The sequence below is a fragment of the Podarcis vaucheri genome, assembly GCF_965113315.1.
Source record: "Podarcis vaucheri genome assembly, chromosome: 7".
In the NCBI taxonomy this organism is placed as follows: domain Eukaryota; kingdom Metazoa; phylum Chordata; class Lepidosauria; order Squamata; family Lacertidae; genus Podarcis; species Podarcis vaucheri.
In genome coordinates, this window is record NC_138765.1 from 8079242 (window position 1) to 8103120 (window position 23879).

Here is a 23879-nt window from a genome sequence, read left to right on the forward strand (position 1 = left end):
TATGTGACATCCTTTTATATATTTGAACATGGCTATCATATCATCCCTTAACCTCCTCTTCTCCAGGCTAAACATGCCCAGCTCCCTTAGCCGTTCCTCATAAGGCATCGTTTCCAGGCCTTTGACCATTTTGGTTGCCCTCCTCTGGACACGTTCCAGTTTGTCAGTGTCCTTCTTGAATTGTGGTGCCCAGAACTGGACACAGTACTCCAGGTGTGGTCTGACCAGAGCAGAATACAGTGGCACTATTACTTCCCTTGATCTAGATGCTATACTCCTATTGATGCAGCCCAGAATTGCATTGGCTTTTTTAGCTGCCGCGTCACACTGTTGGCTCATGTCAAGTTTGTGGTCAACCAAGACTCCTAGATCCTTTTCACATGTACTGCTCTCAAGCCAGGTGTCACCCATCTTGTATTTGTGCCTCTCATTTTTTTTGCCCAAGTGAAATACTTTACATTTCTCCCTGTTAAAGTTCATCTTGTTTGTTTTGGCCCAGTTCTCTAATCTGTCAAGGTCGTTTTGAAGTGTGATCCTGTCCTCTGGGGTGTTAGCCACCCCTCCCAGTTTGGTGTCATCTGCAAATTTGATCAGGATGCCCTTGAGTCCATCATCCAAGTCGTTGATAAAGATGTTGAATAAGACCGGGCCCAAGACAGAACCCTGTGGCACCCCACTAGTCACTCTTCTCCAGGATGAAGAGGAACCATTGATGAGCACCCTTTGGGTTCGGTCAGTCAGCCAGTTACAAATCCACTGAGTGGTAGCATAGCCAAGACCGCATTTTACCAGCTTCTTTACAAGAATATCATGGGGCACCTTGTCAAATGCCTTGCTGAAATCAAGGTAGGCTACATCCACTGCGTTACCTTCATCTACCAGGCTTGTAATTCTGTCAAAAAACGATATCAGGTTAGTCTGACATGACTTATTTTTCAGAAATCCATGCTGACTATTGGTGATCACAGCATTCCTTTCTAGGTGCTCACAGACTGTTTGCTTAATGATCTGCTCCAGAATCTTCCCTCGTATTGATGTCAGACTGACTGGGCGATAATTATTTGGGTCCTCTCTTTTCCCCTTTTTGAAAATAGGGACAACATTTGCCCTCCTCCAGTCTGCCGGGACTTCGCCTGTTCTCCAGGAATTCTCAAAGATGACTGCCAGTGGTTCTGAGATCACATCTGCCAGTTCTTTTAATACTCTTGGATGCAGTTCATCTGGCCCTGGAGACTTGAATACATCTAAATTAGCCAAGTGTTCTTGTACTATCTCCTTAGTTATTCTGGGCTGTGTTTCCTCTGCTGAATCATTTGCTCCAAATTCTTCAGGTCGGGCATTGTTTTCTTTATCGGAGAAGACTGAGGCAAAGAAGGCATTGAGGAGTTCAACCCTTTCTGTGTCCCCTGTTTGCATTTCACCATCTTCTCCTCTGAGTGACCCCCCTGTTTCTTTGTTCTTCCTTTTGCTACGAACATACCCATAAAAGCCTTTTTTGTTGCTTTTAACCTCTCTAGCAAGCCTGAGTTCATTCTGTGCTCTAGCTTTTCTGACTTTGTGTCTACATGTGCTGGCTATTTGTTTGAATTCCTCTTTGGTGGTTTCCCCCCTTTTCCATTTTTTGTACACATCCTTTTTTAATCTTAACTCAGTTAAAAGTTCTTTAGATAGCCACCCTGGCTTCTTTAGGCACCTTCCATGTTTCCGTCTCATCGGTATTGCCTGAAGTTATGCTTTTACTATCTCCCTCTTAACAAACTCCCAGCCATCATGAACTCCCTTTCCTTTTAGTATTACTGTCCATGGGATCTCACCCAGCACTTCCCTAAGTTTTATGAAGTCGGCTTTCTTAAAGTCAAGAAATTGAGTCCTAGTATGCTTGGCTGCTCCTTTCCGCTGTATAGTAAACTTCAGAAGAGCATGATCACGCGCGCCTAATGATCCTTCCACTTCTACCCCACTAACCAGGTCATCAACATTGGTTAGGACCAGATCTAAAATGGCTGTTCCTCTTGTTGCTTCTCCCACTTTCTGGACAATGAAGTTGTCTGCAAGGCCAGTGAGGAATCTGTTTGACCTTATGCTCTTGGCTGAGTTTGACATCTAACAAATATCCGGGTAATTGAAGTCCCCCATTACTACTATCTCCCTTCCTTTTGCATGCTTGGCCATCTGTTCCAGGAAGGCATCATCTATGTCCTCTGTTTGGCTTGGGGATCTATAGTAAACTCCCACAATGAGGTCTCTGTTATTCTTCTCTCCCTTAATTTTGACCCAAATGCTCTCACTTTGGCTTTGAGGTTCTAAATCTTGGATCTCTTCACAGGTATACACATCCCTGACATATAACGCCTCTCCTCCTCCTTTCTTGTCTGGTCTGTTTCTCTGAAATAGATTGTATCCCTCTATTATTACATTCCAATCGTGGGACTTATCCCACCAGGTTTCAGTGATGCCTATTATGTCATATTTAGTTTGCTGTACCAACCGCCCCGGTTCTGGGAGCAGGACTGGCCGACGAACAATGAATTTTGAGATGGCCCTCTCTATTATTTCAGGTCTCGGTTCTATTCAAAGACCCGTTTCCTGGAGAGTTGGTTCAGAACCCCGAAAATGCCATGAAGCTGCTGTAGATTCAGGCCATGTGATTGGCCTAGCCCACTATAGTCCACTCTGAACAGCATTAGCTTTTCAAGGTTACAGATGCTTTGAGATCCAGCCTTCAAGTTCGAAATTCCCATGGCTGAACCTTGTACAAGAACCAGCAAGGGTTCTTGTTGGTTAAGGCAGTGGCTTGCAAGACTTTTCTTTCTGGGCCATACTTTCAGAATAAAAATTGGCTCGCACCACAGTGGATTTTTTTATTGGCAAGAAATACATTGGAAAACAAGAAACAGCTCCTTGCCGTGCTTGATTTGTAACACAGAACACAACTGCTTTATAATATGATCACGGGACACCCAGAAAGTATAAAATAACGCAGCTACATAAGAACAGGAATCATTCCCAAAATATAATGATAAGCGAGCCTCTTAGCTATGTACCTAGTATGCATACAAACTCAGTGAGAGGCGTGGGCTTGCTTTCTGCTGTGTAATCTCATCTATATTAGGTCTAATTTGAGACAAGCAAACTCCCATCTCCTTATTGGCCCAAATAAGCCTATCTCTTTTTCTGATATTCCACATTTTGTCAGTTGAAAACCAACTTCCATATTTGTCAGTTGAAAATTCTTGTTCACAGCAGTATGTCGTGGAGAATAGCTCTTGTTCTCATTTTGAAGATACCGATCCACATTCCACAAACAGAAAAATTAATTCTGATCCCACGGGCAACAACCCATTTACACACGTCCAGTTGGCGCACGACCCAGAAGTGGCCGGAAAAGGGGGCATCGCACGCAAATCGGGGGTTGCTGTATACTACCCTGAAATGTTTAAATGTTTCTTTGATTGTCCTTGAATGTTCCTGCCTCTCACACCCTTTGAGAACCAATTGATTAAGGAGTGAGGGGAAGAGAGCCAGTGTCTCTCTGGGTATTATTGGACTCCAATTCCCTTCAACCCCAGCCCCCAATAGCCAAAGGTGATGGGAGATTGCATCCAGCAACAGTTGGGAGAGTCAAAGGTTCCTTGCCAGTTGCTGAATTTCTCTGGCACGCAAAAGGTCCCAAATCCCGAATTTGAAATGAATTGAGAGTCCCATGGACTGCAAGAAGATCAAACGTATCCATTCTGAAGGAAATCAGCCCTGAGTGCTCACTGGAAGGACAGATCCTGAAGCTGAGGCTCCAAGACTTTGGCCACCTCATGAGAAGAGAAGACTCCCTGGAAAAGACCCTGATGCTGGGAAAGATGGAGGGCACAAGGAGAAGGGGACGACAGAGGACGAGACGGTGGGACCGTGTTCTCGAAGCTACCAGCATGATTTTGGCCAAACTGCGGGAGGCCATGGAAGACAGGAGTGCCTGGCGTGCTCTGGTCCAGGGGGTCACGAAGAGTCGGACACAACTAAATGACTAAACAACAACAACAACTGCTTCCTGAAGACCAGCATGCAACGCTGCTTCCCGTTCTCTCAGAATTCCATCTTCCCCGTTCACAGCTAACAAAGAGGGCAGGGAAGACTTTGGGACAGGTTTGGGTGCCTTCTTTGATTCTGGACCCGGGTAAGGCAGTCTGGGGAATGCTATGTGTTCTGTCAAGGGCTGCATTCCCACAGGGGAACTGTACACGAGGGCTATAGGTGTGCAAAATTTGGCACAGGGTGTGCACGACTCAGCGTCTGACTGAGCATGCCGCCGAACGTCTAGTTCTCATGGATGCAAAAACGGGATTAGGTTGAGAGGTTGCAAAATAAATACCTGCATGCTCAAACTGCGTTTCAAACCACCAGAGACAGCGCAGCCGAATTTTGATGTATATTATTAGTCCACGTTCAAGTTTCAGCCTGACTCTGATGACAGACCGGTGGGATCTCAGGGAAAGGAAGAGGTCAGCCTGACTCTCAGCTTACTTACTCGGGAAGAGAAGGGCAACCTTCACTTTGTCATACACTTTTATGAATATATTTGCAGCTTATTTGTTTACCGATTTTTTTTTTTACCTTTTTATTTGCAAACAGAATTAAAGGGGTACACCAATATAAGCAAACAAACTGAGCCGAGAACCAACATCCTCGCTGCGGCGTTAACTGAAGCAGGGTTTCTTCTCCGCTGAAATAATCTTCTCTTCTCCCAGAGCGCTGATTGCGTTTTAAATGTTTATTTCCGGTTCTACCACTAACCTTCCTTTGGGTGGGGAAAGCACCAATTTTCAGAAGGCCTCTACCCCTCCTAAGGCGTTACGTGCCACAGCCTGAAAGCTGCATGGCTGAGCCGGTATCTGAAGGCACTTGCTGCCCCCCTTCCTCTCGCAGGGGGTCCTGGAGTCCAGTCTCGCCCACGGCCAAAGCGGCAGCCCACCACCCATACTGCTCTTCTTGGGGGCTTGCTGCCTTCTGCTGCAAGCGCAGAGCAGCTACAGCTTGGAGTAGGTTATCTGCCTGGTTGTCTTCTTCTCCATGATGCCTTGGGCGGACTTCAAGATGTCCTCTGTCTGAAGCATACTCATGTTCCAGGTAGCCTGCAGGGCAGAAACAAACCGGGCTCAGAAGAGGCCTGAGCAACAGCCTTGGCTGTTTGTTCTTTATGCATGAGAGCACCTCTTAAGATAAACTACCGTATTTTTCACTCCATAAGACGCACGTTTTCCCTCCTAAAAAGTAAGGGGAAATGTGTGTGCGTCTTATGGAGCGAATGCAGGGGGGAGGCAGACAGGAAAAGCCCCCAAGTGCCACACACACGCTCCGCGCGGCTCTTGCGGGCTTTTCCCCAGGAGGGAGAAGGGCCTGACTGGCCGTGTCAGTCCCTTCTCCCTCCTCGTAGAAAGGCCCACAGGAGCCGCGCATCCTTTAAAGAGCGCGCAGCTCTTGCGTGCTTTTGTGGGAGGTGGGGGAAGGGACAGAGGGCAGCCCCTCAGGCCCTTCCCCCACATCCCGGAAAAGCCCCCAAGAGCAGCACTCCCTTTCACTAGCCGTGTGGAGCGTGTGTGCAGTTCTTGGGAGCTTTTCTCCCCAGGAGGGAGAAGCCTGCAAGCGCCGCACACATGCTCCACGCGGCTCGTGAAAGGGAGCGCTGAGCAGAGCCTGGGATGCAGACAGGCTCTCTTCCGCGCTCCCTTTAAAAATATTTTTTCCCTTGCATTCCCCTTCTAAAAACTAGGTGAGTCTAATGGTCAGGTGCATCTTATGGAGCGAAAATTACGGTAAATCTAAATAAAAACAGAGGAAGAAAGAAAAAGGCAGAGTCCTCTTTTGAAGGTAGACCTTAACCCTTATGTCACGCAGAAAGGTGTGGACCCTCCCAGCTCTTAGTTGGCAGCTTCCCATTCTCCTCCCAGCCTCTCACCCAAGGCCCTTTGCCAGCCACCTGTCACCTTCAGGTGTGTACAGTTCCAATGAAAACCCAGAGCCGAGGACACCAAGAAAGGGGTGGGGGAAGAAAAAGGAAGAAAAATGGAAGAGAGGAAAAGAAAAGAGAGAGAGAGAGATCAAGGAAGGAAGGAAGGGAGGAAGGAGGAAGGGAAGGAAGGAAGGAAGGAAGGAAGGAAGGAAGGAAGGAAGGAAGGAAGGAGAGAGAGAGAGAGAGAGAGAGATCAAAGGGACTTCTGATTTTCATTTTTCAGTTATATACAAAAAAATATTCGAAATATTTTCTCTCGGCTAACATCCAGCTATGGGACGCAGGTGGTGCTGTGGGTTAAACCACAGAGCCTAGGGCTTGTCGATCAAAAGGTCAGCGGTTCGAATCCCCGCGACGGGGTGAGCTCCTGTTGCTCAGTCCCTGCTCTTGCCCACCTAGCAGTTCGAAAGCACGTCAAAGTGCAAGTAGATAAATAGGTACCACTCCGGCGGGAAGGTAAACGGCATTTCTGTGTGCTGCTCTGGTTCGCCAGAAGCGGCTTAGTCATGCTGGCCACTTGACCCGGAAGCTGTACACCGGCTCCCTTGGCCAATAAAGCGAGATGAGCGCCGCAACCCCAGAGTCGGCCACGACTGGACCTAATGGTCAGGGGTCCCTTTACCTTTTTAACATCCAGCTACTCTACCTTCTGCTAAGTGATACTTGCCCCTCCTTCAGACCTAAACATCTCAGATTCATACGCTACAGTCAAACCTCGGTTGCCAAACGTAATCCGTTCCAGAAGCCTATTTGGCAACCGAGGCACGGCTTCTGATTGGTTGCAGGAGCTTCCTGCACTCAAGCAGAAGTCGCGTTGGACATTTGGCTTCTGAAAAACATTCGAAAACTGGAGCATTTACCTCTGGGTTTTCAGTGGAGCCGAAACGTTCCAAAACGGAGGCATTTGGGAGCAGAGATTTGACTGTACAGTGGTACCTCAGGTTACATACGCTTCAGATTACAGATTCCGCTAACCCAGAAATATTACCTCGGGTTAAGAACTTTGCTTCAGGATGAGAACAGAAATTGTGCTCTGGCGGCGCGGCAGCAGCAGGAGGCCCCATTAGCTAAAGTGGTGCTTCAGGTTAAGAACAGTTTCAGGTTAAGTACGGACCTCCGGAACGAATTAAGTACTTAGCCCGAGGTACCACTGTATATGGATTCTGCTCAAGAACTGTTACAGGTGACACATAACCCTTGTTCCACATTTGTCGGAAATCTGTTTTTCAGTGGGGCAGCACTTGGGGGACTCCCTGCCTGCTCACCCCACGCAGGGGCCTTCACTTTTCCCAGTCCCTGCCGAAAACCTTTTAACGAGAAAAGTTGGTGTGGCTCAGAGCAACCCCCCTTTGGCATTCAAGATTAACTCAAGCCCATTCACTTCGCTCGCTGGGCTTGATCTGAGCAGAACTTGGCTGGACACATCTCTGAAAGTCGGTTGCACCTTGGGGTTTTCCGTGGCACAGCAGGAACAGCTGTCTGAGTCCAAAAGCCAGAGCCTGGTTTTCTGCCGCCCGGCAACCATGTTGTGCAAATCGTTTTATTGCTTTATTGCACTACGCTTGCTTCTGCTGGTGCCAAGTCCTAGAGACCAAGGGCGGCTGCACCTTGTTCCTGTTGCAAAACGGGAACAAAGGGCAAAATGCACTTATGAGTTGCACGGAGCCAGTTTAGGCCTTCCTGCAAAGTGCTGTCTATCTCAGGGATGGGGAATGTATTTAAACCTGTGGGCTGCATTACCTTCTGGGGGCTGCGTGCTGGTGGTGGGCGGGGCCAGAGGCAGAAGTGGGAGGAGCAACCCATGCAAATTTTGCTTTGTTAATAGTCGGCTAGTTTCTGCGCACAACCCTCTCGGTCCTCCAGCCAGGCTTCATCCACCGAAGAGGTACCGTATTTTTCGCTCCATAAGGCGCACTGGACCATAAGGTGCACCTTGTTTTAAGAGGGGGAAATCAAGAAAAAAAATATCCCCCCCCCCCAGCCCCAAAGAGCAAAGAAGCCAAGACAGTGAGCGGGATCCATCCCACTGGCTGTCTTGGCTTCTGCCATAGCTGCGAAACCTCTCCAGCCGGGAGCTAAACCTCTCCAGCATGGCTAAAGAAGCGTGGCCAAAGAAGCCAAGGCAGGGAGCGTGATCCATCCCGCTCACTGCCTTGGCTTCCTCTTTAGCCTTGCACAGCCTCTCCCAGCTAGAGAGGCTGCGTGCGGCTATGGCAATTCCCCCACCTCCTGCAAAAGCCCACAGGAGCCGCGCACCCTTTAAGGAGCGTGTGGTTCCTGCAGGCATTTCTACGAGGAGGGAGAAGGGACTGACTGGCCGCATCAGTCCCTTCTCCCTCCTCGTAGAAATGCCCGCAAGAGCCGCGCGGAGCTTGTGTGCGGCTCTTGGGGGCTTTTCCTGCCTGCCTCCCCCCTGCATTCACTCCATAAGACGCACACACATTTCCCCTTACTTTTTAGGAGGGAAAAGGTGCGTCTTATGGAGCGGAAAATACGGTGCTGTCAGACTTGGAGGACATATTCCAGCCAGGCAAAAACAGGCAAGGGAGGTGTGAAGAAAGGCTGGTGAGGGGTGCAGCCTGGGGAAGAGTCCTGAGGGCCAGTTAAGAAGGACTGGAGGGCCACTCTTAGCCTCTGGCTTGGCAGTGGCTGCAGCCAAAGGCCTTTGAAATCTCTGCTGTGTTTCTTGGAGGGTCCGGGCGGCCAACCCGAGACCCCCCACTCACCATATACTTCAGGCCTTCAGACACAGGGTGGTCCCTGGAGTAGACCAGGTTGACTTTGGTTCCCTGCACAGCAACCGGACTCTTGCTGGCAATCTCACTGGCCAAGTCGAAAGCGCTCTGCATCATGGTCTCCTTGTCTTGGAAGACACGGCTGAGCAGGGGAGGGAAGAAGAAGGAGAAGAAGAGTTTGGATTTGATATCCCGCTTTATCACTCCCTTTAAGGAGTCTCAAAGCGGCTAACATTCTCCTTTCCCTTCCTCCCCCACAACAAACACTCTGTGAGGTGAGTGGGGCTGAGAGACTTCAGAGAAGTGTGACTGGCCCAAGGTCACCCAGCAGCTGCATGTGGAGGAGCGGAGACGCAAACCCGGTTCCCCAGATTACGAGTCCACCGCTCTTAACCACTACACCACACTGGCTCATCCTGGGAACAGGATGGTGTGATTAAGCCAAGGGGGGGGGGGTTCCTGACATTAGACTAATTGGACGGGATCCAGGGGATCATCTAGTCCAACCCAGGGCAATGATGGAGGAGGGCATCATCTCACTTAGTTCTCCATGCCGAAGGTGGGGGAGTTAGCAGAAAACACACGCACATGAAGTTGTCCTTCTAAAAGGGGAAATTCACAGACACCTATTTTCGGCGAGGGGGGGGTTATTTATAAGACATATTCAACACACTCGGAAAGTATTTGTAGTCAGTAACCTCTGAGGTTCCTTTCAGGCAGCGGTTCTCAACCTGTGTGTCCCCAGATGTTGTTGGACTACAACTCCCACCATCCCTGAGCTCTGGCCTTGCTAGCTAGGGGTGATGGGAGTTGTAGTTCAACAACATCTGGGGACCAACAGTCGGAGAAAGGCTGCTTTTAGGCATAACAGTTACTGAAAAGGGTCTCCTGTGAATTTGCCTGAGCCGTCCCTAAAATCACGTAAGAGAGCAGCCGTGTAAATCACAGCGGGATAAAGCAATTAACGCTCTTGATTTGTCGCCCTGCATCTCTCTGCTGCGCTCCTGCTTAGCCGCCTGAAGTTAACAAACCCCCAAGCACACTTCTTCTCCCCAGGGCAAACCCCTCAGCGCCCCACCTGGATAAATCCTCAGCTCATGAAGCTCACACTGGGTGACGGTGGAGCCAGTAGCTGCCTCCCAGCCAAACCTTACCTCGCAAGGATATGGTGAAGATTAAATGAGGGGGAAGGAGAACCAATCGTGCCACCTTGGAGGAAAAGGTGGAATATAAACGTCATAATAAATGTGATCTTCAACTGTGGCCAGAGCTCCTGCTTACCTGGAGGGGCGAGAGTCGCAGCCGTTGCCCCAGACATGCAGAAAACGGCCTACAAGAAAACACGGTCCCTACCCACTCCACTTGCCAACCCATCACCTGGCCACCAAATTCCATATAGTTAAAGCCATTGTTTTCCCAGTAGTGATGTATGGAAGTGAGAGCTGGACCATAAAGAAGGCTGATCGCCGAAGAATGGATGCTTTTGAATTCTGGTGCTGGAGGAGACTCTGGAGAGTCCCATGGACTGCAGGAAGATCAAACACATCCATTCTGAAGGAAATCAGCCCTGAGTGCTCACTGGAAGGACAGATCCTGAAGCTGAGGCTCCAATACTTTGGCCACCTCATGAGAAGAGAAGACTCCCTGGAAAAGATCCTGATGTTGGGAAAGATGGAGGGCACAAGGAGAAGGGGACGACAGAGGAGGAGATGGTGGGACAGTGTTCTCGAAGCTACAAACATGAGTCTGACCAAACTGCGGGAGGCAGTGGAAGACAGGAGTGCCTGGCGTGCTCTGGTCCAGGGGGTCATGAAGAGTCGGACACGACTAAACAACAACAACCCACCCCGCTTCAGTTTTTCCTCCTGTTTCACCCCGCTCAAGTTGTTCTTTTACCGGATCTTTCCTGGCTCTGTAAGTATCTTTTTCCTTTTTTGAGATGTGGGCAGGAGATTTTGCATGGCGTTAGGGCCATTAGCCACTCACATTTACATCCCCACCCCCAAACCCTTCCCCTAATAATTTCCAGACTCGTGACTTTGCTGAGCAGAGGCCACAAAACGAAAAGGGGAACCTGCCTCCGTCAAAAGCAGGTTGTGGGCCGAGGAGGAAGTGCTGTTATCAGCCCTACACAATTATGAATAGGCGGACTATCTGGGGGGGATGTGCTACATACCTGACCAAGCCGCTGCTCTCGGCTTCAGGCGCCATCATCTTCCTGGCAGTGAAAGCCAACTCGTTGACCAGGCTGGGAGCAGGAGGAAAGAATCAGCAGGTCAGGAAAATTTCTCCTTCATGGAGAAGGAAGTGGGGCATTTCTCCCTGCAGGGCAAAGCCAAACTGTCGGCTGAACTACCCGTTCTCCGGTTGGATGGGACACCAAGGGTTTTATTATGTATTTTGCATTCCCATTTTGTCTTTCTGTTGTAGGGTGGTATAGTAAAGGTAATTTACAGTTTAGTCCAGTTGCTCTGCTGGCTTCACAGCAAAGCGGGAGAAGGGACAGAATAGGTCTATATTTTTTGTTGTCATCCATATGCCGAGATATTTCATCTTTTTTTTTTATCTCCAACCCTGAGATTCTTTGTAGCTCACTTTTTTCTTGGTTCCCCATATTTTTAACTAATAGATTCATTTTTAAATACTTTATCTTAAAGCCAGCTAGGTGTCCAAATTCATTTATACATGCTATTGCTCTTGGGATACATTCTAATGGATTTTCTTTAGCGATGATCAAATCGTCTGCGAAGGCTCTTACTTTATACTCCCCCCCCCATCACAATCCCTTTTATAGTCTCATCTTTTCTAATTTTATTCATTAATCTCTCTAACACCAATATAAAGGGCTCGCTGTGCCCCAAACCAACGTCACCAATGCTAATACGTCCCTTACAAGCCACAAGAGGGAGGGAGGGAAGGAAGGGAAGTTGAAAGAGAAAGGAACACTGACCTCCGATTTCCGACGATATGAGGTAGCCGTTGCAGAACGCCGACGTCGGCTGCCAAACCGACGTCCACTTCCTGGAGGAAGGAGGAGAGATGGGTTCAGGCATCCCGTGACACAGAAGGAAAAGGTCAAAGCTCTTTGGACTGAGATAAAGGGAAGGGCTGTAGCTCGGGGGGAGGGGGGGTAAAGCATCTGAAGAAGGCTCCATCTTTTGACACCTTCCTGGCAGGGCATATTAAGAACGTAAAATGATCAGGCCATTGGCCCATGGAACCAGCATCCCCTTCTCACAGTGGCCAATCATATGTCCTGTATACCTGAAGGAGCGTCTCCATCCCCATCGTTCAGCCCAGACGCTGAGATCCAGCACCGAGGGCCTTCTGGCGGTTCCCTTCTTGCGAGAAGTGAGGTTACAGGGAACCAGGCAGAGGGCCTTCTCGGTGGTGGCGCCTGCCCTGTGGAACACTGTCCCAGGTGATGTCAAGGCAATAAACAACTATTTTACTTTTAAAAGACACCTGTTTAGGGAAGTTTTTAGTGTCTGACACTGTATTGTTTTTGATATTTGGTTGGAAGCCGCCCAGAGTGGCTGGGGAGACCCAGTCAGATGGGCGGTGTATAAATAGTATATTATTATTATTATTATTATTATTATTATTATTATTATTACTATGTAACCTGCAAGCAGGACACAAGCAGCGGAGACCTCTCTCCGCCTGCGGTTTCCAGCAACTGGTATTCATCCAATACGGCAGCCATAATTGCTTTCTGCAGGAGCGAGTTCCATAGTTTAATTACAGACTCTACAACTGTACACTAAGAAATATTTAATAAACATATATTTAAGTTGCAAAAAACAAAACAAAAAACCTACATACTCTCCAAGTGTTCTTGCATTCCGAAGACAGTCCTGAATTTACAAAAGCCATCCCAGTTTCTGATTTGCTCCTGGATGTCCTGCTTTTCCTTTAAAAAAGGTAAAGGGACCCCTGACCATTAGGCCCAGTCGTGACCGACTCTGGGGTTGTGGCGCTCATCTCGCTTTACTGGCCAAGGGAGCTGGCGTACAGCTTCTGGGTCATGTGGTCAGCATGACTAAGCTGCTTCTGGCGAACCAGAGCAGCGCACGAAAACGCCGTTTACCTTCCCGCCGGAGTGGTACCTATTTATCTACTTGCACTTTGACGTGCTTTTGAACTGCTAGGTTGGAAGGAGCAGGGACTGAGCAACAGGAGCTCACCCCGTTACAGGGATTCGAACCGCCGACCTTCTTATCGGCAAGTCCTAGGCTCTGTGGTTTAACCCACAGCGCCACCCGCGTCCCCTGCTTTTCCTTAAGACGTCCCTATTTTCACCCAAGAAATGTTGGGAGGGTATGGCAAGATGTCCCTGGTTTTATTGGAGAAATGTTGCAAAGGATCTGGAGTTATGTGACCCCCCCCCAAGACAAGTAACTATGCAAACCTTCAGAAGACAACTGAAGGCAACCGTTCAGACCCTCCAAGTTCCCCTATTTTCCAGGGACAGTCCTGGATTTACAGAAGCCGTCCTGGTTTCTGATTTGATCCCAAAGTGTCCCACTTTTCTGGAGGACATCCCTATTTTCATTGGAGAAATGTTGGAGGGCATGGAGTTATATGATCCTTGACCCATCAAAATGCAGCCCTTGTTCAGGTTTTTAAATGTTTTTATTAGGCTTCTAGATATGTTGGAAGCCAGCCAGAGTGGCTGGGGCAACCATGTCAGGGGGATGGGGTATAAATAATAAAATTAGTATTACTGTTGTTGTTATGGAATAGGATGTCCCTCTTTTCATTGGATAAATGTTGGAGGGTATGTAACTATAAGCTCAACCATTTTCTTATGTTTCTCCTGAATTTTCCTGAATGTCCCTTGTCTGGAATCCTGGAGAGCTTCTGCCACTGCCAGTCACTGTAGTTAATACTTGGTGAAAGTTAATACTTGGTGAAAGCCCCTAAGGGGCTTGGAGCAAGACTACTAGGCCAGGTAGGTTTCCTAGGGAAGAAAGGTGATAGGAGCTCTCACAACACACCTTAACCTGGAACCAGGCATCTTGAGTACAGTAGCGGATATCGCAGGCGGAGATGAGATTCATACCTGCAGAGGGAACAAGAACAGATAAACAATGCTGTTCATTTAAGAGAAACATCTTTATCAACGACTTGGATGATGGACTCAAGGGCATCCTGATCAAATTTGCAGATGACACCAAACTGGGAGGGGTGGCTAACACCCCAGAGGACAGGATCACACTTCAAAATGACCTTGACAGATTAGAGAACTGGGCAAAAACAAACAAGATGAATTTTAACAGGGAGAAATGTAAAGTATTGCACTTGGGCAAAACAAATGAGAGGCACAAATACAAGATAGGTGACACCCGGCTTGAGAACAGTACATGTGAAAAGGATCTAGGAGTCTTGGTTGACCACAAACTTGACATGAGCCAACAGTGTGATGCGGCAGCTAAAAAAGCCAATGCAATTCTGGGCTGCATCAAAAGGAGTATAGCATCTAGATCAAGGGAAGTAATAGTGCCACTGTATTCTGCTCTGGTCAGACCTCACCTGGAGTACTGTGTCCAGTTCTGGGCACCACAGTTCAAGAAGGACACTGACAAACTGGAACGTGTCCAGAGGAGGGCAACCAAAATGGTCAAAGGCCTGGAAACGATGCCTTATGAGGAACGGCTAAGGGAGCTGGGCATGTTTAGCCTGGAGAAGAGGAGGTTAAGGGGTGATATGATAGCCATGTTCAAATATATAAAAGGATGTCACATAGAGGAGGGAGAAAGGTTGTTTTCTGCTGCTCCAGAGAAGCGGACACGGAGCAATGGATCCAAACTACAAGAAAGAAGATTCCACCTAAACATTAGGAAGAACTTCCTGACAGTAAGAGCTGTTTGACAGTGGAATTTGCTGCCAAGGAGTGTGGTGGAGTCTCCTACTTTGGAGGTCTTTAAGCAGAGGCTTGACATCCATATGTCAGGAGTGCTGTGATAGTGTTTCCTGCTTGGCAGGGGGTTGGACTCAATGGCCCTTGTGGTCTCTTCCAACTCTATGATTCTATGATTCTATTCTACGTCCCAACAGAAGGATGCTCAGCAGCTGAACATTCAGCACGTTTCCAGATCTAGGGCCAGAAGATGAATATGCATCAAGATAAGCATTTTCGGGTTGCGCTCTGTGGTGACCCGGAAGTAACGGAGCTCATTACTTCCAGGTTTCGCCGCTCACACATGCGCTCAAAATGATGTCACGCACATGCGCGGAAGCAGCGAAATGCAAGCTCGCAGTCGCATCTTACGTTCGCTTCAGGATGCGAACAGGGCTCTGGAACGGATCCCATTTGCGTCCAGAGGTACCACTGTATAATTTACATGCTGATTAATACGGCGGTGAATCTAAATGGTTCACATAAAGCATGCTGAATGCAAAAAACCAAAATTTTATTTTAATTTTTATTAGATTTATTTACTGCCCTTCATCCAAAGATCTCACAAGATAAAAGCAGTAGATAAAAGCACAAATAAATAGTTAAAGTACAGTGGTACCTCGGGTTAAAAACTTAATTCGTTTCGGAGGTCTGTTCTTAACCTGAAGCACCACTTTAGCTAATGGGGCCTCCTGCTGCCGCCGGAGCATGATTTCTGTTCTCACCCTGAAGCAAAGTTCTTAACCCGAGGTACTGTTTCTGGGTTAGTGAAGTCTGTAACCTGAAGCGTCTGTAACCTGAAACGTATGTAACCCGAGGTACCACTGTATTAGAAAAAGTCAGCAACGTACTGATAACGTGATACACTATGCAAACCACTTGGTGTGGGTTTTTTTAAATTACAGTCAAGCGGTATACATGTTTCGTTAAATACCAGTATATAAGTGTGCTGCAATAATACTCAGCAGAACTTCGTAAAAACCGAGGAAAACTATTTATGTGAAAACTGAGCAAGGAACACATGCACCAAAAGAAATTTAAAAAATAGGGCTAAGAGTCCAGGAAAGCCTCCATTATATGTCTTAAACGTTATATATTTAATATGTCTGGGAACCTGCAACCAGGTACAAGACCTGATTCGCTTCAGCTGTGTGACATCCTCGGGTGTCTTCAGATTACACCCATTTAAGAGAAAGGAAAGTTGATTATGTGGCTGAAGTGTGGATCAAATGCTTTTCAGAATGGTTTTTAAAAATATATATATTTAAAAATAATAAACGTTGCAACACTGCCCCCTGCAGTTGGGAAAGCTGAGGGAGTTTAAAAGACACATATTAGAAGCGAAAAAACTTGTCTTGATGAATTGGAAGAGATGCAAAAAGATTCCACTGAGCACACGGATTGATAATATGGACAGATTAGCTACATACGAACGAATTGCATGTTGAAGCAAAAGAAGAATGGATGAATATGAAGAGATCTGGAATGAATATTTAAGCGATAAGACGGATAGTGGTGGGAAGTAGGGGGAGGAGAGAGAGGTGGGAAAACATTGTTAAAAAGGTGTAGTCATAGGTATTCAAATCTGAATTGTCATATTGTGTACAGTGTTATGCATTGGTTTTTGTTTCTATTTCTTTTTTCTTTTTCTTTTCTTGTAATATAGTGGTACCTCAGTTAAGTACTTAATTCATTGCGGAGGTCCGTTCTTAACCTTAAACTGTTCTTAAACTGAAGCACCACTTTAACTAATGGTGCTTCCTGCTGCTGCAGCGCCGCCAGAGCACGATTTCTGTTCTCATCCTGAAGCAAAGTTCTTAACCTGAAGCACGATTTCTGGGTTAGCAGAGTCTGTAACCTGAAGCGTATGTAACCCGAGGTACCACTGTATTTAATAAAAACTAATGAAAAAAAAACCAAGTTCAAAATACATAATAAAAAAAAGAAATAAAAGCCGCTGCTCAAAATGCTAGATTTGGCCCACGGTTACCTGTTGCAACTTGCAACATCCACAAAACTACTGCAGTTGTGAGGGGGAATGGTGGAAGCGGGGAAGAGGGGGGGTTGTTTCAGGTTATTTATGACGCAAGCGTTGCAGACTCACCTCCACCAATGCAGCCCCCGTGGACGGCAACAATTACGGGCTTAGGGCACTAAAAGACAAAGGAACAGTTAGCCGTGGATGGAGATGGTTTCTCATCCAAGGGTGGGGCCAATTGCAGGATCAGCCCACTCACTTTCTCCAAGACCGTGAAGGTTTCTTGATACTCCCGGATCTTCTGGCGGATGTTCCAAGCCTTCCGGGCTGTGTCATCTCCTGGTATCATCAGGAATGTGCTGCCCATCTCCATCAAGTCAATACCTGCCGGGCGAGAGCATGGGAGAACCAGGACGGCTCACGTTACTCCCAAATAAGCGACACCCCGTCTCAATTCTGTGCCGCTGCTTTGCTCAAAAGACACTTCCCAGCTTCTTCAGAAAACCTGTTTGTTTATCCTGATTTGATTGCACAAAGTTCACGCAGTGGTTAGGCTGCCCAAGCTTTACTGAGCATCCTTTTGTATATGGGACAGCTTATGAGACAATAAGCACCCATCCTCGCTTGCTTACATGGTAAAGGTACAGGTACCCCTGCCCGTACGGGCCAGTCGTGTCCAACTCTAGGGTTGCGTGCTCATCTCGCTCTAGAGGCCGTGAGCCGGCGCCGTCCGAAGACACTTCCGGGTCACGTGGCCAGCGTGATGAAGCTGCAGCTGGCGAGCCAGCACCAGCGCAGCACACGGAAACGCCGTTTACCTTCCCGCTATAAAGCGTTACCTATTTATCTACTTGCACTTAAATGTGCTTTCGAACTGCTAGGTGGACAGGAGCTGGGACCGAGCAATGGGAGCTCACCGTGTTGCGGGGATTCGAACCGCCGACCATACGATTGGCAAGTCCTAGGCGCTGAGGTTTTACCCACAGCGCCACATTAATGTTTACCCATTAATCAGTTTTTTGTAATAATAATAATAATATTAATAATAATAATAATGTATTATTTATACCCCGCCCATCTGGCTGAGTTTCCCCAGCCACTCTGGGCGGCTCCCTATCAAATGTTAAAAACAGTACAGCATTAAATATTAAAAACTTCCCTAAACAGGGCTGCCTTCAGATGTCTTTTAAAGATAAGATAGCTGCTTATTTCCTTCACATCTGAAGGGAGGGCGTTCCAAAGGGCAGGAGCCACTACCGAGAAGGCCCTGCCTGGTTCCCTGTAACCTCACTTCTCGCAATGAGGGAACCGCCAGAAGGCCCTCAGCGCTGGATCTGTGTCCAGGCTGGATAATAGGGGTGGAGACGCTCCTTCAGGTATACAGGACCAAGGCCGTTTAGGGCTTTAAAGGTCAGCACCAACACTTTGAAAGCATGTCCCATACTTTTCAACGCATTTCCTGGCCACTTTCCAAACGGCAAAAAGCCTTCTTTTTTAAAAGTGGATTTGTTGTGCTAGGGTGATGGACTCCTTTAAATTCACAACGCTAAAGTTACAGTATACGCTTGAACTCCTAAAATTGAGGCAGTCTGTATGCAACCCAATGTTTTGTTCCAAAGACCTCCATGTTCTGCATTGTGCAAAACGGTTGCACAACAGACACTCGTGCATGTGCAGTTTTAATGCTCCCCATATCAGCCAGAAAAACTTTTCGTATTTTTTTAAAGCCTCTTTCACATACATGAGACGCAACAGAGTCTGCACAAACGAAAGAACACACTTTACAGCTCAAGGGATTTTGCCAGACTAGAACAGATCCTTGCACTCCGACAATGCTTTTTGTGGGCCAGGATGGAAAGGGGAGTGTGAGTGTTTGCAGCAATTGCCCTCCAGCCCATTTTCCCCTCTGCCTCCACCGACCACTGACATGTGGCCCTGAGAATGTTACCTGGAAGGGAATGAGGCCCTCCGGAGAGAAAAGGTTCCCTGCCCCACTTTGTTGTTGTTTAGTCGTGTCCGACTCTTCGTGACCCCATGGACCAGAGCACGCCAGGCACTTCTGTCTTCCACTGCCTCCCGCAGTTTGGTCAAACTCATGCTGGTAGCTTCGAGAACACTGTCCAACCATCTTGTCCTCTGTCGTCCCCTTCTCCTTGTGCCCTCCATCTTTCCCAACATCAGGGTCTTTTCCAGGGAGTCTTCTCTTCTCATGAGGTGGCCAACGTACTGGAGCCTCAGCTTCAGGATCTGTCCTTCCAGTGAGCACTCAGGGCTGATTTCCTTCAGAATGGACAGGTTTGATCTTCTTGCAGTCCATGGGACTCTCAAGAGTCTCCTCCAGCACCAGAATTCAAAAGCATCCATTCTTTGGTGATCAGCCTTCTTTATGATCCAGCTCTCACTTCCATACATCACTACTGGGAAAACCATAGCTTTAACTATATGGGCCTTTGTTGGTAAGGTGATATCTCTGCTTTTTAAGATGCTGTCTAGGTTTGTCATTGCTTTTGTCCCAAGAAGCAGGCGTCTTTATTTCGTGGCTGCTATCACCATCTGCAGTGATCATGGAGCCCAAGAAAGTAAAACCTCTCACTGCCTCCATTTCTTCCCCTTCTATTTGCCAGGAAGTGATGGGACCAGTGGCCAGGGGTGCCCCACTTTAAGGAGAGTTATTTTTTCCCCCAGGAGCCAGCCTCTACAGCAGTCCAGGAACTTTCTACCTTAAAAGCAGAAGAAACATCTTTCTAGTCCTCAGCATCTCTCCTCACCTACCTGAGGTGAACATTTTCCCGGCGCCAGATACCACCACCACATGGCATTCGGAGTCCTGAGCAATCTTGTTGAAGCACTCCACCATCTCCCTAGGACAAGAGGGGAGGGTGAGAGACAGAGAAAAAAGAGGGTGAGTTTGGGAACACCTCCTGCCCCCTGGAGAACACCTGCTAGCAGTGGGCGGAAGCCACTTGACTGAAACAGGTTGACGCACGACTTGCCTAGCAAGTCTTCTAAACCATCTCATGTGGGGCCTCATGGAGGCGACAGCGCATACGAATGTGCGCAGGGCTTTGACTTTAGAGAAGGGAGTACAACGGCAGATTCATTTTCTGCTAGCCCTACGCTGGGGCAGAATAAGCAGCCATCAGCAACGCCACTCACTGAGTTTATTCTGTGGCTTTTTCCTCCTCTGCAATCTCCAGTGTATCTTCTGATGTTGTGCAAAGGACCAGCTTTCGGGGGGGGGGTCATCAACAGAATACCTATCACTGTTTCCTTTATGAATAATTATTAATATTTTTCTTACACTAAGAAAATAAGGAGGCCAGATACAGGATAAAGGAAGTCTTTTATTTGGTTGTTTGTATTGTTGTATGTTATGTTTATTGTATTTCTGTACTTGGGCTGGGTCTGGGGGTTTATGTTATGTTGTAAATAAAATTTCCAATAAAAATTAAAATTTTCAGAATACCTATCACCTAGGCACTTCCTTTCCTGGAGACAAGAGAGCTGAGGAGGTGCGACATTTCATCTTATTCATAAAAGAAATTCTGAGCCCCTCCCCACCAGCCCCCACTGCCCAGACAATTTGTTTCTGTGCTCCCAAGCCTACACACCCAGTCTTCAAAAACTGGCACAGATTCAGCCCGGTTGTAAAACTGCAAAGATTTTTGCTGCTGACAAATGCAAGTTCTCGTTGCTTAAAGGTAAAGGGACCCCTGACCATGAGGTCCAGTCGTGGCCGACTCTGGGGTTGCGGCGCTCATCTCGCTTTATTGGCCGAAGGAGCCAGCGTACAGCTTCCGGGTCATGTGGCCAGCATGACTCAGCTGCTTCTGGCGAACCAGAGCAGCGCACAGAAAGGCCGTTTACCTTCCCGCTGGAGTGGTTCCTATTCATCTACTTGTACTTTGACGTGCTTTCGAACTGCTAGGTTGGCAGGAGCAGGAACCAAGCAACGGGAGCTCGGGATTCGAACCGCCGACCTTCTGATCAGCAAGCTCTAGGCTCTGTGGTTTAACCCACAGCACCACCCGCGTCCCTCTTAGATTGCTTAGATTGCTCTAAAGCTGTGTTGGGGTTGGGGATGGGGGGGGGGGACAAACAAGCAAACAAAACAAAACACTTGCTGATGAAAATGATCCAAGGTCACATGCCTTAGTTTCTTATATAATGGCTGAATGAATGCGCCTTGCTGTGTTAGGCTGCATGTACTGGGACAATGAGAAGTTGCAATGGTGCTGGGTCTTCTGCCCCTACCAAGCCTCTTAAAAAGCAGGTAGCTGGCGTCTTATCTACCATCTTCAAAACGCTCAGATTGTTGCCTACTGAAAACAGATGCCCCCTCCTGCGATCTTTTCCATTAGCTCCCTGTTACCTCCAGAAAGCAGCATTCATGGCGTTCCTTTTCTCTGGCCGGTTGAGCTCCACGTGCAAAACTTTGTCTTTCACCCGCTCTAGCTTCAGGGTTTCATAGGTGTCCAAGGCTTTGGGCTTCTCCGACGGTTGTGACGACATCGTCCTTAAACTGAGGCAGGGAGCAGGACGGGTCAGCAGGTCTGGGGGCAAAAACACATTGTTAATGGGGAAACCAAGAAATATCAACAACCTCAGATATGCAGATGACACAACCTTGATGGCAGAAAGTGAGGAGGAATTAAAGAACCTTTTAATGAGGGTGAAAGAGGTGAGCGCAAAATATGGTCTGAAGCTCAACATCAAAAAAAGGAAGAGCATGGCCACTGGTCCCATCACCTCCTGGCAAATAGTAGGGGAAGAAATGGAGGCAGTGAGAGATTTTACTTTCTTGGGCTCCACGATCACTGCAGATGGTGATAGCAGCCACAAAATTAAAAGATGCCTGCTTCTTGGGAGAAAAGCAATGACAAACCTAGACAGCGTCTTAAAAAGCAGAGACATCACCTTGCCAACAAAGGTCCGTATAGTAAAAGCTATGGTTTTCCCAGTAGTGATGTATGGAAGTGAGAGCTGGACAATAAAGAAGTTCTAAGCGCCGAAGAATTGATGCTTTTGAATTCTGGTGCTGGAGGAGACTCTTGAGAGTCCCATGGACTGCAAGAAGATCAGACCTCTCCATTCTGAAGGAAATCAGCCCTGAGTGCTCACGGGAAGGACAGATCGTGAAGCTGAGGCTCCAAGTCTTTGGCCACCTCATGAGAAGAGAAGACTCCCTGGAAAAGACCCTGATGTTGGGAAAGATGGAGGGCACAAGGAGAAGGGGACGACAGAGGACGAGATGGTTGGACAGTGTTCTCGAAGCTACAAACATGAGTCTGACCAAACTGCAGGAGGCAGTGGAAGAGAGGAGTGCCTGGCGTGCTCTGGTCCAGGGGGTCACGATGAGTCGGACACGACTAAACAACTAACAACAACAACAACAAATGGGGAAACCCCTCTGCGGACTCGGTAGGGGGTCAAATAAAATGAAGGGGATTGAGCAAGAAGGAGAGAGAAAACAATGTAGGCGCCACCTTGAGCTATTTGAAGGAAAAGGCTGGATAGAAATACAATGCGATAATGCAGCTTAGGGTTCAAAGTGCCTGGAAAGGAGTGACTCAAATAACACTCATTTTTCTTTCTTTTTTTTAAGCCCGCAATGCACCCACCCAAAAACGAGAGAAACCCCCTAGCAAAGTTGCCTCACAATCCTTCCTGGGTTCAGGAAGCCATTTAAAAACCGGAGACCTTATTTACTGTCGAGTCACCTTTGCCCTACTTCGGAGAGGGGAAGGGCGACAGGAAAGGCAAGAGAGTCTCTGACAGGGGGGGAAAGGTGGTGGATGATAAGTAAGTAAATAAACAAATGAATAAATAAAGAAAAACAACAACAGAGTTTTGGGGTTCAGTGCCACCCGTTGTGCCAACGACACCATCCGCTCCATTTCTCTTTTCCGTCTAAATCCAAGGAAGCAGCGGTCATTTCTTATTGGTATATATCCTTATATTCTTGAACAGATTATATATATGCAGGTAATAAAATAAAAATAATAATTTATTATTTATACCCCGCCCACCTGGCTGGGTCTTCCCAGCCACCTTGGGTGGCTTCCAATAAAGTATTAAAATACAGTGGTCTGTTAAACATTAAAAGCTCCCCTAAAGGTAGTTTTTGAATCCTATTAGTGCTTAAACCCCCCCAAAAAATATTGTTTTCCGAACATACACACGCACACACCAAACCCCCCCTGTTTTAAGGCGGTTCTTGTTTTTAACCTGCAGGCTCGCTGCCTTGAGCCCCTGCAATAAAATAAAATAAAAAATAAAAATAAAATAGAAATGATATAAAAATAGTATAAAATAAAATATAAAATATAATATAAATATAAATATAAATAATAGGGAAAAGACACGCCTTCCCTCCACAAGGAGAGCAAAAAGAGGAGAGAAATAAGGCAGGTGAGAAGGAAACCCCCGCCCTCCAAGGAAGTGGGGAGCCCCCCCACTCACGCCTGGGCAGGAGACCCCTCAGAACGGCTCCCGCAGACACCGCCATGTCTTCCTCCGACTGACGGGCGAAGGTGGGCGGGGAGGCTGGAGGCCGCACCACAGAGTCGGAAGGCTAGAAGGTCCCCTCATCTAGCTCCTCCTCCGCTCCAGCCAGCCAATCGTCGTCGTCGCCTCTCCCACTTCTTCTTCCCTCTGCTCCGCAAAGAATATTGCAAGCGGAAGGGGCGGGGCCTATTCGCGCATGATCCAATCGGTTCGTCGCCCCCACCCCTTTTCCCACCTTCTTGCTGCGCCGGAAGGAGCACGTGGGAAAGGGCAAACTGGCAGCGCTGCGTGAAGTTTGCCTTGCCATAGAATCGAGGGCCCATCTTGGGAGTCAAGTAGCACAGAAAAACTAAGTTTTAATTTATATATTTTTAAACTGTTGCTATATCTGTATTGTCCCTGTTATACCTAATTGCAAATTAAAACGTATCCCTATCCTGTTTTATTACTTCCTTGATATTGTATGTGGGCTGGAACTGGTCTGTGACCGAAATGGTAAAATTCAATATTCAATTCAACAGAGAAAAGGGAGTTCAGCAGTTGATCTCCGGAGATCGTCTAGTCCAGGCATGTCCAACAGGTAGATCAGGCATAGGGAAACTCGGCTCTCCAGTTGTTTTGGGACTACAACTCCCATCATGCCTAGCTAACCAAAACCAGTGGTCTGAGATGGGAGTTGTAGTCCCAAAAACATCTGGAGCGCCAAGTTTGACCTGTCATTGGACGTCTAGTAGATCACCAGCTTTCCCCAAAGCT

The 23879-nt window shown here is 47.6% G+C and overlaps 1 protein-coding gene across 1 annotated transcript; it reads right to left on the reverse strand.

Annotated features, from left to right (window-relative positions):
- Window positions 1-2846: 2846 nt before the first annotated feature.
- On the reverse strand, window positions 2847-23236 carry ECH1 (enoyl-CoA hydratase 1). Its single transcript, XM_082231302.1, has 10 exons — window positions 23079-23236; window positions 20989-21169; window positions 19389-19477; window positions 16876-17000; window positions 16743-16791; window positions 13737-13801; window positions 11687-11757; window positions 10913-10984; window positions 8728-8878; window positions 2847-5123 (listed from the first exon to the last, which is right to left on the reverse strand). The coding sequence occupies exons 1-10, from the start codon at window positions 23122-23124 to the stop codon at window positions 5019-5021; spliced, it is 954 nt and encodes a 317-aa protein (XP_082087428.1). The 5' UTR covers window positions 23125-23236; the 3' UTR covers window positions 2847-5018.
- Between the last annotated feature and the right edge of the window lie 643 nt (window positions 23237-23879).

What these genes read in the sequence shown, in the direction of transcription:
- ECH1 (XM_082231302.1), bottom strand. Translation starts at nt 23,124, where the DNA reads ATGGCGGTGTCTGCGGGAGCCGTTCTGAGGGGTCTCCTGCCCAGGC. An exon ending in CGGGGGCTGCATTGGTGGAG is followed by an intron (nt 13,802 to 16,742) that starts GTGAGTCTGCAA and finishes TTCCCTCTGCAG; the next exon opens with GTATGAATCTCATCTCCGCC. An exon ending in CATATCGTCGGAAATCGGAG is followed by an intron (nt 10,985 to 11,686) that starts GTCAGTGTTCCT and finishes TCCTGCTCCCAG; the next exon opens with CCTGGTCAACGAGTTGGCTT.